At 35.7% G+C, this 16,344-nt stretch overlaps 2 protein-coding genes across 5 annotated transcripts; both read right to left on the minus strand.

The window, feature by feature from the left end:
* Positions 1-7,921: 7,921 nt before the first annotated feature.
* Positions 7,922-12,491, minus strand: LOC112507177 (serine/arginine-rich splicing factor RS2Z33-like). Of its 4 annotated transcripts, none has more exons than XM_025111626.1 (5): positions 12,317-12,491; positions 9,510-9,621; positions 8,788-8,827; positions 8,541-8,636; positions 7,922-8,342 (listed from the first exon to the last, which is right to left on the minus strand). In XM_025111626.1, exons 2-5 carry the CDS (start codon positions 9,614-9,616, stop codon positions 8,295-8,297), a joined length of 291 nt encoding a protein of 96 aa, XP_024967394.1. In that variant the 5' UTR covers positions 9,617-9,621; positions 12,317-12,491; the 3' UTR covers positions 7,922-8,294. The 4 variants fall into 4 exon arrangements, with proteins under 4 accessions (XP_024967394.1, XP_024967396.1, XP_024967393.1 ...); XM_025111628.1 differs by having other exon boundaries at positions 7,922-8,313; positions 12,304-12,491; XM_025111625.1 differs by having other exon boundaries at positions 12,304-12,491.
* Positions 12,492-13,761: 1,270 nt separating this feature from the next.
* LOC112507200 (cationic amino acid transporter 8, vacuolar) lies at positions 13,762-15,871 on the minus strand. The gene is made up of 2 exons (XM_025111655.1): positions 15,320-15,871; positions 13,762-15,208 (listed from the first exon to the last, which is right to left on the minus strand). The coding sequence occupies exons 1-2, from the start codon at positions 15,849-15,851 to the stop codon at positions 13,914-13,916; spliced, it is 1,827 nt and encodes a 608-aa protein (XP_024967423.1). The 5' UTR covers positions 15,852-15,871; the 3' UTR covers positions 13,762-13,913.
* Positions 15,872-16,344: the final 473 nt, after the last annotated feature.

Raw genomic sequence — 16,344 nt, forward strand, 5'->3', positions numbered from 1 at the left:
ATGATCGTGTAATCGTATTAAAAGATTTTATKATATSATTTCCATTATTAYCCTTTTAATTTTAATATTTTCTGAATCTTTTTAAATTTCAATTTTAGTTTTAAAAATCTTTTAATTTTACTTTTTATCACAATATGTGGTTATTGGGTTGTTTTCGCATTCTCGTAAATCACATGGGTTCTCGTTTGAACCCTTCCCTATATATATATATATATAATCCAAGTTTTGTAACGTCGAATATTAAATTCGGATGAATGGTATGATTCCAAAATCGGTGGTCTTTTTATTAACAATGGGTATTTGGACCAGTTTATACGCCCTCAATAAATCCCAAAGTCAGAACAAAATCTTCAGTGATTTTATAAGATTCGACATGATAACTCTTAAAGGAGATCTTTAAAGACTCAAACTTTATTATCAGTTAAAATTGTTTCCAACCGGTAGATTATTGGTTATTAAATAATTGAATATGGTTATCGATAAACATATGGTTGACTTTAATTGCAAAGATTAGGAGGGGAATCTTACAACCACTACTTGAGTACCAAACTTTAGCTTATGGATAAAGACCATCAAAACAGCCTTTTGACTTTTCATTTCAAGAGATAAGGTCAATTATGTCATTTGAGATAAGGATGAAACCCTTCTGACAAACCCACACCCGTTTACCTCGTGCATCATCTGCTTGTACTGTAGAACCTGAAATTACAACTCTACCCACGATTGAGTTTAGAGAAATTGACACGTGACTGGTAGCGTAAGAAAATGGAGGCCAAGCTGGCGTAAATTGAACAAGTGGCAAGTGGGGGCATACGGTTTACCGACGTTGGAAAGAACGAATGTGGGAGTGCCACGTGGAGAGAGAATGACAAGGTTGTCCCCGGCCATAGCACGCGTCCAGTCCGCTACTTATTTCCGTGTCTACTGCTCCTTTCAACACGTGATACCCGCCTACTCTAAAAGCCGTACATTCTCCTTTTCATTTTTCATTTTTATTTATATTTTTTTAATAATAAAAAAAACAAGTTATGGGTTTCCTTAAATTCTGCTCACAGTGGCTTCGAAACCCATTTCGCTCCATGTGGCGGGTGGAGCCGGCCTTGGTCTAGCAAGCCAGGTCCACTTTACCGACGTTAACCAGGTAATCATTTATCAGATAAAAATCGTCAATTTTACTATATAACATTTTCGGTCGTAAGAATGATATGATAAAATTGTTGATAAATGAATTTTGTTCGGTAAGCGTTAATTGGATAAGAGTAATCATATTTGCTTATCGGGTAAGATTTTCGATATTTGTCATTCAGGTTCTCTATCCTTATCATACTCATTCGATAAGTAAGTGGTATGTAAGCGCTTCAACAATTAGCGTTTGGTTAACGGATCCTTAGAATGGTTTATCATCATAAATTATGTAAATAATTACCGAGCAAGTGCTAATTGAATACGTGAGGCTCTTGATTTTTACAAGGACAATATCTCGCTTAGAGGCTGTTTGGCAGTAGCTGAATGATTTGGTGCAAAATGATTAAGTGGTCAGAATGATTAAGAGGATCTCATGATAAAGTGCAAAATGAAATATAATTGTTTGGTAATTGTTTACAATGAATTTAGGGCGTTGAATGGTTAAAGGAGACCTAGGATACAAAATCGTTCAGGGGGTTTTAGAACAATTAAGAGAGAGATTTTTTTTTACCAAACAAGATTCACCTCTTAACGATTCAGATGTTGCCTCTTAATAGAACTATTAAGGTAAACAAACAACCCCTTAGTGACATTTGTGGGTCAGAGTGTGTGGGTAAGAAAAATTATTCTTATTGGGTCAACATCACTTGTTTAGTAAGAAGCTGTAAGTGTGTATTAGACAGGGCCTTGATCGGTATTTCAATCTAATATGTCATCGACTAATCTAAATATGATACATCCTCGAGTCTTCCGAGCATGTTGAATATAAATTTTGGTCATGGTCTGGTTTCAACTTACGGAAACGAGAATGTTGAGAAACAAAAATGTGTATTGTATAACTGTTATTTCGTTGATACTAAAAATTAATATTATTATCACGGATACTTCTTGATTATTAATGACCTGCATAATGACTGTACTATATTTCTGATATATAATGACTAATGTTCACCTTAAGCTATTTGATACAAATGAAGGGTCTTTATCTGCAAGAAAAAGGAACATAAAATAGAAAAACGTGAACAGATGGTACGTTAAAATCAATCTTCACCCATCCAAAAAGAATAACTTTTAGGGTGATATGTCAATTTTGCCGTATCAGGTCAATAGTTTACCTGAAACTACCAAATTTAGTTAAAACTGATATTCACACCCCACCACATTGATTTCAATCACGCTGCAAGTTTCAAGAAAACCACGTACAAAAAAAACCCCTTGAAAAAAAGAGGAAATGTGTGTACACTAATTCCACATGGTATCGTACAACATAAGAGATTTGTACCACATAGAGCTTTACCCGATGAAGAACATGAAAATGAAAGCTAAGAGAGAATCCAATCATTCATACATACATACATACATACATACATACATACATACATACATACATACATATATATATATATATATATATATATATATATATATATGAATGGACAAAAAGAATTAGAGAACGAAAAATCTAATAGAGAACCCAGTCATAAATATAGGCGAACTTCCGCATTTAAAATTTATGAGCTAGTTGTAGTATGAACTTAAAAGCTAGTATGGGTTGTCTTAATTTTGTTCACAGTGATTTCTGTGGAGCCGGCCTCGATCTTGTCCACTCTTAATGTTTGAGAAAAATCAATACATCCCAAAAATGTCTTAATCGATAAGCCAACGTTACTTGTCATTGCCTAATCTCAATTTTATATATTCTCGATCTCTGGACCATGCTAAATATAAATTTTGGCTTTGCCTTAGGCTTCATTTTATGGAAATGAGAACACATATCGTCTTAATATTTTGTTCATATTGAGAACTTAATATTTTTATATAATCAATGAGAATCCGTTTTACGTTATATTTTTAGTATATCTTGATAATGTTTACCTCGAGCTATTTAATACAGATGGGGGATTTTTATCTGTAAGAAAATGAACGTTTTAGTACATAAAATAAGCATCAGATAGGACAACACATTGATTTCAACATGTTTAAAGACACAAAATTCAAGACAGTCACGTACAAACATCCTTGAAAAGGAGAGCAGATGCGTGTACACTGGTTCTAGATGGTATGTACCACTCAACAGAATTGTACTACACAAGCTTTTTAGTAGCCAGCTTTACACGATGAACACGATAAAATCTTAAAGAATGCTTTATTACATGGTATTTGGTAATTGACCATTGAGTTGCAGCAGACCGATCATATTTATGTGACATTCTATCTACTGGAATCCGATAGAATTGGAATGACATTCAATTATCTTGAAAAACGCGTTATACATTTGTTGTCAAAGATCTAGATCTCAAAATACTTCCCATACAAGTTGGTTGTGTTTATTGGGGATGGACCTTATGGAATGAAACAGGGATGGACCCTTATGGAAAGACATTACATCGTTACAAATTTATGATGATGTCGAATACCGACATATATGGGTATTTAGATGTTATAATATCAGATAATATCAGGTAAAGCGGGAATTTTTGAATGTATGTTTTAAAAGCGAGCATTGTAATATTAAATATTAAAAGTAGATTATCAGCTACGCTGAATATGATTATCTTATGCATCGTTAAATGATAATATTTATCAAACATTTTATATCTAATTAGGTTTGCGACATAATTGAATACCTCCAAATATTCTGTGAACGTATTTTATTCGGGACTAGTTGAGCCAATGGTCGACGGACGGTTGAAGCTATCATTCAATTTGGCTTTATGGATTTAGACATAACCATGTTATCCTTTTTTTCTACCTAATTAGGCCTTCTCCCTGTTGCTCGACCTTGCCTCTCCCCACTTCTGCTCGGCCTCGCCCCTTCCTTGTTGCTTAACCACGTTGTCACACCCTTTATTAGAGGTGCTCATGAGTTGGGTTGATCGGGTTGAAGACATTTAAACAACCCAACCCAATGCTTGTGGTTTGAAAAATCTTAACCCAACCCAACCCAAACCGTACGGGTTGGTCGGGTTGGTACTTTGGTACATTAAAAATATTTTTCTGACCTTGAATATGTTATTTTTCTACTAATAATTTCTTTTTCATCATCAACCATTTGATACAACTTATTCATATTTCTTATGTATATCACATTCAGTTAATTTTTCTCAATTTACATATATATGTTCACAGTTACTAAACATATATACGAATGAGTTATATAGAGATGTGAATAGATTAAAAATACGTGCATATGAAGAGCGTACGTGATAATGTAATTGTCTAATTTATATACTAATAGAAATTCAACAATCGTATTAAATCTAAGAAATAAAAGGATATCGGGTTTATCGGGTTGGGTTGAGTTAAAATAATAGTAACCCAATATCAACCCCATTACCTACGGTTTAAAAATTTTACAACTTGATTAGACATCGGGTTACTTCCAGTTGAGTTATTTGGCGTTGGATTGGGTTGGGTTGATCGAGTTAATCGGGTTGGTCGGGTTTTTGAGCACCCCTACCCTCTATCATAACCGCTGCTATCTTCCTCCTCGTATTCGCTACTCCCTCTATACCTACTCCGTTTGATGGAGATATCAAGGTTTACAAAGCATAGAATCGTAATTGATATGTTTGAAAATCAGAATTTAAAATTTTAATTTAAAATCATATATGATATGTTTTCGCTTTGCAATTTGTACGTTGTATTTGATTCACTTCATCATCGAAAGAATTTTGTTTTTAGTTTACTATTTGTGATTTGTGGCTCAAGTAGCGACTCGGGTAGCTGATTAATTACTTTTCAGGAAAGGGGCGTGATGGAATATGCTATTGTGGTAGCCGAAACGGCGGATTCCCCTGCTACTTACAATACCTCGCTCCTTATACAAGAGCAGCTCTGGCTGAATATTTTATGTATCGTGAACGACACACCTTGATTTTCATCATTCTGTACTTTATTTACATGTAATAAAATGTCGATTTTACTTCTAATTTATAAGAGGTGGTGTTGAAGTTTGAAATCTACATCAGTAAAACCGTTTGTTTCACGTCTGAAGTCTGAAATCTGAATTGGTCAAACTAGTGTAAAAATATAAAAGATAAATAGTTTTCGAAAAAGTATAAAAAATAAATAATTTTTGCTAATAAATTTCTTCTAGCCCCCAAAATATGAACCATTTGATAGAGGACGGATTAGGATTAAGAGGTATTAAGTAATACGTTTATTACTTAAAATTTCAGATGATATTTATAGCTTTTAAGCTCTTATTTAAAGAAAAGAAAAAAACAAACGCTCTTAATACTCAAACTCTGAACGGATCAATCTTTAAATGTATTAAAAGTCAATTTTGAAAAAACAAACAGACCCTTAGTCAAACTCCACCGTAAAAAAATGTTTACAACTATTTTATAGGTTCCACATACTTTTTACCACCAATTTCATATTATTTTTTACATAAATCAATTTTATTACTTAAATATCAATTTTATTTCATGGTAATAATTATTCAGTTTTAATAATCCATTTACTTGTGTGTATATATTCATTTATTAATAAAATATTAAATAAAAAATCATTTTTCATATTAATTTCTATTTATACATTTTACAATTTATGAAAACATAATACAGTAAACTTAGGGATTGTTTGGCAGTTGTTGAATGATTTGGTGCAAAATTATTAAGTGGTCAGAATGATTAAGAGGGTCTCGTGATATAGTGTAAAATGAAATATAATTGTTTGGTAATTGTTTACAATAAAATTAGGACGTTCAATGATTAAGAGATGCCCATTATACAAAATCATTCAGAGGGTTTTAGAATCATTAAGAGATAGACCTTTTTTCTTCAAACAACATTCACCTCATAATGATTCAGAGACTATATTTTAATAGAACTATTAAGAGGTAGACAAACAACCCCTTATTTATCGCACTTAACAGAAGCACAAGAAACAAGATGAGAACATGAGCTTTAAACATAATAAATTGTGACTTAGACAATCATCTACAACAACAACGATAGCTTCTTGAAAAACCCGGTTTAAACCCCAAAGACACCGATCCTTAATAAATGACTTATTTTTTTAAGTATATAATATTTATATACGGTAAATACAACAAATAAACTCACACAACCTCCTCAAATTCAATGAGGTTTGAACTCTAACCTTCTAAAAGACTAGAAACTACAATACCAGTAGACCAACAATAGTTTGGTTCCTTAATAATAAAATCATGTACTTATATAAAAAGTTAAACTTATGAAAATAAATGACCAAAATTAATAAAATATCATTGTTTATGATTAATTATTAATTGACACTTATTTAGATTTACTTACATGAATATATTTAAACTTATTAAAATAAAAATATAATAAATTTACAAAAAAAAAAAAGAGTCAAACAGTCAAAGCTACGCTAATCGAGAAAAGTCAATCGTTATGGTGTTGTCTGTCAGAACCTTTTGATGAACCTGAAAAAGGAAACAACCATTCTGGATGGTCATCTCAATCTTGTGTTTGGTACATTGGAATTGGACAATATTGTTCCATCATGTATAATGCAACTTTTGCACATAGGTTGCTATTTTTTTTTATTAACATGTATATCCAACTTATTATGCGAGCTGATTGTTTTTGGGACGATCACTAGCTTTACGGATAGTTCGAAATCACCGTATTTGAATATTCGTGACCACACGAGAATTTTTATTCCTCATTGGATTCGAACCTGAAACCTCTAGGTACTTTTGACCACACGGTAAGAGATACGTATGTTTTTATGTGTGTGAAAATTTATTAAACAAGATGTAGGAGCAGTTTGTCTAGCCTTGTCATATCCAATCCTACTCATATAAACACGAGACAAATAACTTATCCACTTCCATTCTCTTATCCGGTTCACCATCCTATTATACCAAACTTTAGGAACTTAGAAGGTTGCGATTCAGGACCATGTATTTTTTGTGGTAGAACAACCAAATTAGGCATTAGCCCCAAGTTTTCAAAATGGATTCAACTATATTCCTTTGCATTTAACATCCCCATCCTACGAGACTTAAGATGAGGTGTGTCATAACCGAAAACGGATCAAAAGTCTATCATTTAAAGTATCGAGCTCTAACAGAACTCCCATAAGATAAAATTACTTGACGGTGACGGGCAACCCCTCTGGTTGGTGGTGATGGTGGTGGTGAAGCACCGTGCCTCCTAGGACTCTGTTTTTTCCCATCGGTGTTCCGCTCCCATTTTGCAGGTGACCAAGATCGGCTGGACACGTATAAAACCAAGAACCAAAAGAAAAGCGAATTAGAAAAATAATAATTTAAGAAACTTCAAATGACATGTCTCCGAGTAAATCAGGAGATCTATAGAACAAGTAATCCTTTAGAGTGTACAAGATATAATTTTTTTTGTTCTCATCGGAAACAATAAGGGTGCATTTGGTACCCAAACAAGACGTAACAATTGTTTAGCGTTTAATAAGACACAACATAACTGATAAAATGACCAATTTACCCTCAATGAATTGTTTATATAATATTATATATTTTGATTACTTTATGCAATTTCTTAAATTAAATATTTTTATAACAAAACATACTATTCAAGACGATTAAAATGACACAAAAACATGAAGTTCATTAATTTTGAATTTTTATTTTATACCTTATCTATATTATTACATAAAATAAGAAAAATAATATTTTAAGAAACAGTAATTTAAATGTTCAAAAAGGATAAAATACAATATATAAAACTTAAAGAATGGATAGAATGTAAAGAGTGAGACGTTTGGTAAAATATAGGCTTGTTCCATGGAGTGGGGACACGTTTGTTCCACTTTGTTCATATATGTTCCACATAAAAATACTGCAAAACATGGAACAGTGATCTCTATTATGATTTGTTCTGTTCGATGTATCAAAGGCACCCTAAAAGTTGAGGGACCAAGAATGTAAAAAAGAACATGTAGCTGCTAGAGGTGTTCGCGGTCCGGTTTGGGCGGTTTAACCCCTCAAACCACAATGATATGATAGCATTTGTTCTTCCAGTCGCCAGCTTTGCAATCTCGAGCCCACAATTAAAGCAACAACCTGACGCTGGAGGAGGATCTCTGCCCATAAATTCACGAGAGCCACCTGAGGCACCACCACCACCTCTTCCTCACAAGTCAAAGTACCCTCTAAGCACAACAAATGGTAATAAGCATACCTAAATGGTCAAACATACAAATCCAGATCCTCATTTACTCCAAAAGGAACAGGAAACAGACATATATTATTTGTAAGCCATCTGACATACAACAAAAGTAGAGTGTTGAGAAATAGGCCCTGCACATTCTATACACACACGCATATATAGAAAAAAATAACACAAAGAACCAAGCACCAAACAATTAGAAGATCATACCCCCTTTGCGAGTTCCACCACAATACGACTTCCATCCACGTCACAACCATTCAAGCGATGCCGTGCATCATCAGCATCTTGTGGGTCGCTGAATTCCTATAGGCAGACAAATGAAGAGAAAAGCAGGAAAGCAAAGGTCATACCTACAATAGAATACACATGAAATGGAAAAAGAACAATATTCCCTGCAAAAGCAACAATCCCAAAGCACGACAGGGAACAGTAATTAAAATTAGTAAGTACATACCACGAAGGCAATGCCACGCTTCATATCCACATCATGTATTCTGCGTAAACATCGCCAAAAATAGTAACGCCATCACGAGATTAAGTACCGAAGGGTTGATACTTTGCCCCTCAAAGATGAACTAAACACCACTTTGAGATTGTTGCCATTTACATCAAAAAATACGCAAAAACATTACAGAAAGAATCGCCAGTCTCCTATAAACGCTGCATGAATAGCGACTCATTCGATCAAGGGCAACCTCTCAAGTCTCACCATATACCTCCAGGTTGGGTTAAACCCATGAGCCTTCAGAAAGATCATCAAGTTAAATTTATTTGACACTTGGCAGGGGTAGTTTTTGAAACAACGAAACATAAACTCAAGCCAACAATGTGGCTTGGCAATGTCTTAATTCTACACACCTTGATGAAGTAATACCCAGAAAATAAAATAAGCTACTACAACAGCAGCAGTAATATTTCCAACCTAGCATGCCATGATGGGGACACGGCAAACATACGTGGGTGTATGCGTATGACATCATAAACAAGTATACATTCATATCCACAAGATTAGGATCACAAAAACAAGATGAGAAAACGAAAACAAAAAATATCTATACAGTAGATTTCTTAAGGACCAACATGAACAAATTTCATGCCAAATTGGCAATATATGAAGTTATCATGTCGGTATCTACAGTAAGGTGCACAGAGTAAACTACCACTAGAACTGTTTACCTTCCGTATCTGCTAAATACGTCCTCCAGGTCATGTGATCTGGTTCGTGAAGCCAAATGGCCAACACGAAGACGTGTAGTACCATGGCGATCATCATGACGCGGCATATTCCCTAAGCAAAAAAATAATCAAAAACAATAACATCACCTTCCTCACAACAATGTAAATAAGCAATTTCATGTATGCATCCTAGTAAAGTCCAATAATCTAGACCTAATCAACACAAGGGCCCGAAACACAAACCATCGTTTAAACACCAGTCATCGTCCAAAAAGAATAGGAAGTATAAAACAGGAAGAAAAGAGATGAGTGATCCCGAATTTCACGCTTTCTTCAAGACCAACAGTGTCTACTTGCCTAGTTCTCACTATAAATTGTAGATCATGTGGTCACATTCGGTGTGACAATTTACCTGAGGAAAAAAAAAGTAATATTATGCCCATCGTGCAGATGTATGTTATCTGGTGAAAGAATCCAAATTTCCATCAAGTTTGAACAAAATCCAGAACTGCAGAGTCATTAGTTGCAAGGCTGGCTTACCACATTATACAAAATCAGATCCCAGTTTGAAAAGGTGTGATGCAGGGAGTAACATGAATTTTGGTTGATCAAGGTAGAAAGAAACTGTGTGCTCTTTAAAAACTTCGAACTTTCTGGATTCATCCTCATAAAGGACTCGAGAAACAAGACATCCAAGTCACAAGTATTAAACTTTATCAAAAAAAGGAAATTTTCATTTCTAATATTTCAACAGCTGTAAAAGAACAAAAGCCTAAGACATGGCAAACAGGCGAAGACATAAATTTCATATGGGTGTTAAACTAAAACAAACCAAAAGAGCCCGGTATATCCCCCTCGGAGGTGGGGTCCAGGAGGAGTGAGATGCATGCAGACCTGACCTCTACCCCGGAGAGTAGAGCGGTTGTTTCCCTGAAGATCCCTTGCATGCAAAAAGTGTGCGCCAAAAAAGAAACTAGCCCGACAAGGCTGAACAAATAGAAAAAAGGGAGAAGAAAGAAAGAAAAAGAACGAAGATTAAGGCTAGCAACAAATTAAGAGAAGGAAACCACGGGAAGGGAAAAGTAAGTCGCACAAAAGAAACATAAGCAGGTACAAAGGAAGATAATTAGTGTAAGACAACGAGCCCATTAGGGCTCTGGTCGCCTATCTCCAGGCTCCCTACCTTACCAGTTACCCCCACCCACTACCTCTCGAGGACCCTTCCTCCTCTGCTTAGCCTAGCTATATCCTACAGGTCACACATCATATCAAAGTTCATGTCCTCGAAAATGCCTAAGGCTTCCATGTCTATCGTCAGTTGCTCACCCCACGTCCTCCTCGGCCTGCCCCATCTCCTCCGGGCTCCCCCCCACAAAAAAATCACGGTTTCTATCCTCATGTTCATATGGGTGTTCAAATGTCTAAAAAATTAATGAACCATTGAACACAACAAATGCTTTGTATATTTTTCCTTGTATATTACAGTCAAATATGTGTAAACAACAACTCACATGTAGACCATAAATAGGCATGGGGAAATCAGCAAGAGTAATTTATCTTAACAAGCACTCCACAGTAGAGGTGAGAGAAGATTAACATGGGATTAGTGCCTTTTGCGTCTAAGGGGCTGTTTGGTTGGTTTTCCATTAAGTCCTATATGGATTAATTTGTTTATATAGATTGGGAGGTTTTCGTTTGGGAGGGTTCTTTCAAGATGGAAGGAGCGTGTTTTTTAATTGGGAGGGGAGGTTTGGATTTTTTTTTTTTACTTTCTGCATAAAGCTCCACCTATAAGCTTATCAAATAAGCCACTTTCAGTACCATTAAGCCACTACCAATCAGTCATGTATAGTTGACTGAATGATCTGGGACGATCGTGAGGTCAAAACCTGTTATAAAAAAAAGCCACGTCCTCCAAAAGAAAGAGGGGAGAAAAACTTGGAAGTGGGGAAGTGTTGCCATGCATGTGTATGAGAGGAACTACCCACGTCCAAAACAATGAGGAAGCCTTCCATTTCTCTTTGTTATATAAGAAGTGAATGGAAGAGAGTAAAAAAGGGGGCCTCCAAGGTACTTTCTGTTTCCTTATCGAGTTCTTTTGATTTGAATCTTTTGTTTGAGCATCCATTCAAAGACGACGTGTTCGAAATCTTCGAACGGATCACCGAATAAGCTATGAGTCCCATTAAGCTCATTAAGCTCATAACAAACAGACCCTAACTGCTATACAGAGGAAATATTCCCAACATAAGATCTCAAACCACATAACGAACCCTAATTCCTCAGAAATCAATTGCGTGAATTGGTGTTTGGAGCATTGAACGTCAAGATATGAAATCAGAATCAAGTTCATTACGTTCGAACTTGAACTAATCATGATCCAATTCTATTTCCAAGCGATGAAATCAAAGTTCCCAAACATGCATCAATTTAATGAATAGTCCATCACATGTCGCTAAGTTATCATTTGGAAAAACGAAATTGAACCCGACAAGATAAACAGAATCCCCTCACGCGTATCAAATTTCCACAACAAAACCCCGAAACACTCCATCCCTTCCAAAACTAGAGTCCAGTATTGATTCCATAAAACTAGTTCATCGCCCAGGAGTAATTATGAAGTTGTAAAAGGGGCTATAATCAAACACTTGTATCGCATAAAACTAGGCCTAAATTAGGTGGAACTTGCATCCGTATACCAAAAGAAACATCTTTCATTATAAAACACAGACGTAAAACAAGCGAACATCAGAAAATTGAAATGAAACTAAAACAGAGAAAGTAGGGTTTATACGAATTTGACTTACACAGAAATCCTCCGTGACTCTGAATCTTGGGAGTTTTCTCTGCCTGGCATTCTGTACCGTTGAATGGAATTCAAAGGCTGGATTCGTACTTTTTCTTTATAAGAACGATTGAGGCCTGATCAAGTTTCGGTATTGTCATCATCCGATCGAGAATCAATGGATCTTTGGGAGGTTCGGTGTTGCATATTGGATAGGTGCCGGCTATCAATTTTTTTTTTTTTTTTTCTTATAAAAACAATTTATTGACTTATTATAGTTAGCACCGATAAAAAGCATCGAGTGTTTAGATAAATAATTTATACCGATACCAAATCGGTAACAATGAGTTTTTAAAAAAGTTAAACCCTTCTGACTTATAATAAGTTGATGAATGTTTTCTTCAATATATTGTTTTTGTTATTAAAAATAAAATTGATTTTAAAAAATATTAATAATTCATATAAAATCATGTTTCGAGTATTTCTAGGCATAAAATCAATCAACAATTGTTTATAAATTATGTTATCCATTCTATCATTTTTACATAGCTTTGTCAATTGGTTCCACCATAGAAAAACAACGTATAATATATCTTTACTATATAGATTGACATCATTAAGGGGTTACAATGTTGACCATTCAGAGAGTAATATTCTATATAAATCAATATAAATCAGTTGAGTTTTCATCTCACCTCATCTTAATGTTTTTCATCAGGTAAAAACAATCTTTTTCGAAGCCATCAATCTTAGAATCAAAAGTCTATATTGGTTATAGTTCAAGAGCTTATTCTTGTTTTAGAGATTAGAGAGTACTTAAGATCAATACACTAAATAGTATGTAACAAGGAATCAACAATGTATTGGAGAAAAAAAAAACAAAAGTACTTTTGAAATCATAAATATAGATATAAGTTGACCGTCTCATATGGTTGGTAATTTTTTCCAAAATGTAGGATTTTTATTAGCTAATAACAAAAAATCAACTAAATTTTAATTTAAAAAGTAGAATTCATGCGGAGGAAACAAGGACGACACCAGAGGAAGGAGGAAAGAGCGCCGAACGAGGGTTTTCATTTGTTTGAGGCTCGAGACATGCTTTTAAGAAAAAGGTATGTTGATAAATAATTTGGTCCAAATAAAAACAAGCACCCTCCTCAAGCTTACCGAATAAGCTCTTATTTTTCATATTAAGCCACAACTGAACAACTAGTTATGACTAAACCGAATAAGCTATATTGACTATACAACCCATTAAGCCAATACTAAACATATCCTTAGTGTGCGTCATTTAACATACAAACTAAAACCAATAATCAAACAGTGTCGGTTTTCTTTGGGCCTAACCAACTCCAAATCCAAACCAATAGCTGCGGGTTTAAAACGAAAAAACTATACAATTATGTTCTTTAATTTGTTTTGACCTAAAAACTGAACCAAACTCGTTATATACAGACCTGTCATCTACCCAAAAAATAGCATAACTGTTTCAGTAAACACCTTAACGGGTGAAAAAATGTACATAAAAAGTTTTTGCAATCAGAATCCAAACAAAATATCATCAAATTTGCCAAACTGTTCACGTATTTACCGACAACAAATGAATCGAACCATGTTCGCTACAACCTCTCTCCGTCTATATTCTCCTTTCCTTTTTCGATAGTCGATTCCGAAGGATCTTGATGAGCCAAATCATAAGTTGCATGAACCCCAACAAGAAGATAGTAAACCAGCATCACACCACTGCATATAAAGAACCTCTTGAACGCTATCCCACCCAATGACCCTATCAGAAACACATTCATCAGAATCGATAGCGCAGGCAACCACGGAACCAGCGGAACCCCCCAAACCTTCGGAACCCTCTGCTTTCGAGCCACTGTCATTCCTGTAACACCCGTGAACCACAACCCACCACACACCGCATACCCGACCCACCCTTTCCGGTTCACACCCCAAAGTGCCGTTATTCCAATAGACGAACCAATTGTGACCAATAAACAAGCCATAAACTTGGCTAAATCGCGTGAAGATGTGGTCTCCTTCACGTAATAGCGTCTCACGAGTAACGCAATAGCCATGAGCATGAATATAAAGAGAGTACTAAACGATAACACGCTCGATAAAACGTCCAAGCTCGAGAAAAGAGCAACGATGCAGCTGATTGTGGTGACCAAAAGAGTGGCGTAAATTGGGGTTCCGGTTTTGGGATGGACTAAAGCAAACCAGGGTGGGATCATGTGGGCTCGGGCTATTTGAGTCGTGTATCGAGCTTGACCCATTGACCCGATTAGCATACTCGTAAGCATACCCTTTAGAGCACACAAGCTCACCACATATTTAGCCCATTTCATCCCGATTTTCTCAAATGCAACCGAATAGGCTGCATCTCGATCTATCTCGGTGTACTTCACCATCATCGTAAGAGCCAATGCCATCAAACAGTAGACCACACTGATCATGGACATCGAACCGACTAAACCCAAAGGTATGTCTCTAGCCGGTTTTTTAGTCTCTTCGGCCATATTAGCAACCATATCGAAACCAGTATACGACCAGTAAACAACAGCAGCAGCTCGAAACACACCTTCGGGTCCATATGGGAAGAATGGTTCTAAATTCGAACGCTTGGCGTGCACAAACCCAACGATGATTATGAAAACGATGATCAAAGAACTAATCATCGAAAGAATCATATTCGAAACTGATGTCAGTTTAGTTCCTTTCATGGCTACCATGTTTGCTATAAATAAGATTATAACAGCAATAGGGTCTAATAGATTGAAACCTTCTGCAAATGAATCGATCCGAATCCGAAGAAAATCTGGATTAGAACTGAACATACTCGCAAAGTATGATGAAAAAGATCGAGCTAAGCCGGCCGCACCGGCAACAGCCTCCAATAGAATGTTACCTTGAAACCGACATCAAATTGATTAATTCAACATCCAAATCGGAAAAATTAGTTTGATGTTTAGTGATTACTGTATGAAATCAAACGGAAATTTTGATGTAGAGTGATTACCAGCGGCAATGAAGGCGATGAAATCGCCCAATTCGACACGGAGAAACGAGAACGAACCGCCGGCGATAGGAATTTCAACGGCGAACTCTGTGTAGCAAAAAACCGAGAAGAGGGCGGATAAGCCGGATAGAGCGTAAGATAAGACGATCGATGGTCCGGCGTCGTTTCGGGCTTCGAGACCGGTGATGGTGAAGATGCCGGAGCCGACAACGGAGCCGAATCCAAGCCAGATTAGATCAACCCAAGTGAGACACTTTTGCATCTCGTTTTCGCTTTGTTTTTTGAGTTCAATGAGTTCGTTGACATCGGTGGATCGGCCGAGGCAGCGATCGTGGAGACGGTGGAGGGTTTGGGAGAATGCCGACTTGTAGGCGGAGAAGTTTTGGAAAGAGGGTTCGGGATAGAAGTCATGTTTGCTGAATCGCCAGTAGGATTTTGGTGGGTGATCCATGGTGGTGGGGTTGAGAGGTACGAGAAGGTTGTTCTCGATGTTGGATTGGGATTCAGGGGGAGGTTGAATCGGGATTCTCATCGAGTTAATCGCACCGGGCACCGGCAAAGGGATTACGAATCGAGTTCTCCGGTAGTTGGTGGATCAAACGGAATCCCCTGATTCATCATCGTTACAGAATAGAATTCGGATAATTGAGATTTTAGAGTTTTTTAAAACTAAATCTTTACAATAATTTTTTAAAATAAAAATAATAAAAATAATTAATTTTTTTTAAAAGATAATAAGGAAATCTTTATATTAGATTTTGATTATTACTTTTTTTTTTGGAAAAGATTACAATAAAAAATCATATGTTAAAAATTACATTTTTCATCCCTATGGTTTATTCAAAGTTACGATTTTCGTTCTTGTGTTTAAATAATAAATCATTGTTATTTTCGTCCTTATGATTTATAACTAGTTGTGTACCCGCGTAATACAGCGGGAGCCGTGAATTTTAACGATTTTAAAGTTTCATTGGTTTTATTAGAAAATATTTAACGATGATATCAGTTACACTTGGTCTTTACAT

This window comes from Cynara cardunculus, assembly GCF_001531365.2.
Source record: "Cynara cardunculus var. scolymus isolate 2C chromosome LG 2, CcrdV1, whole genome shotgun sequence".
Lineage (NCBI taxonomy): Eukaryota > Viridiplantae > Streptophyta > Magnoliopsida > Asterales > Asteraceae > Cynara > Cynara cardunculus.

Bases quoted from the DNA above. Each gene is read 5' to 3' on its own strand.
- LOC112507200 (XM_025111655.1), bottom strand. From the start codon at position 15,851: ATGAGAATCCCGATTCAACCTCCCCCTGAATCCCAATCCAACATCGAG. The intron at 15,209-15,319 runs GTAATCACTCTA...GTCGGTTTCAAG, and splicing joins CATCGCCTTCATTGCCGCTG to GTAACATTCTATTGGAGGCT.
- LOC112507177 (XM_025111626.1), bottom strand. From the start codon at position 9,616: ATGCCGCGTCATGATGATCGCCATGGTACTACACGTCTTCGTGTTGGC. The intron at 8,637-8,787 runs GTATGTACTTAC...GTCTGCCTATAG, and splicing joins AGCGTGGCATTGCCTTCGTG to GAATTCAGCGACCCACAAGA. The intron at 8,343-8,540 runs GTATGATCTTCT...TTGACCATTTAG, and splicing joins TGGTGGAACTCGCAAAGGGG to GTATGCTTATTACCATTTGT.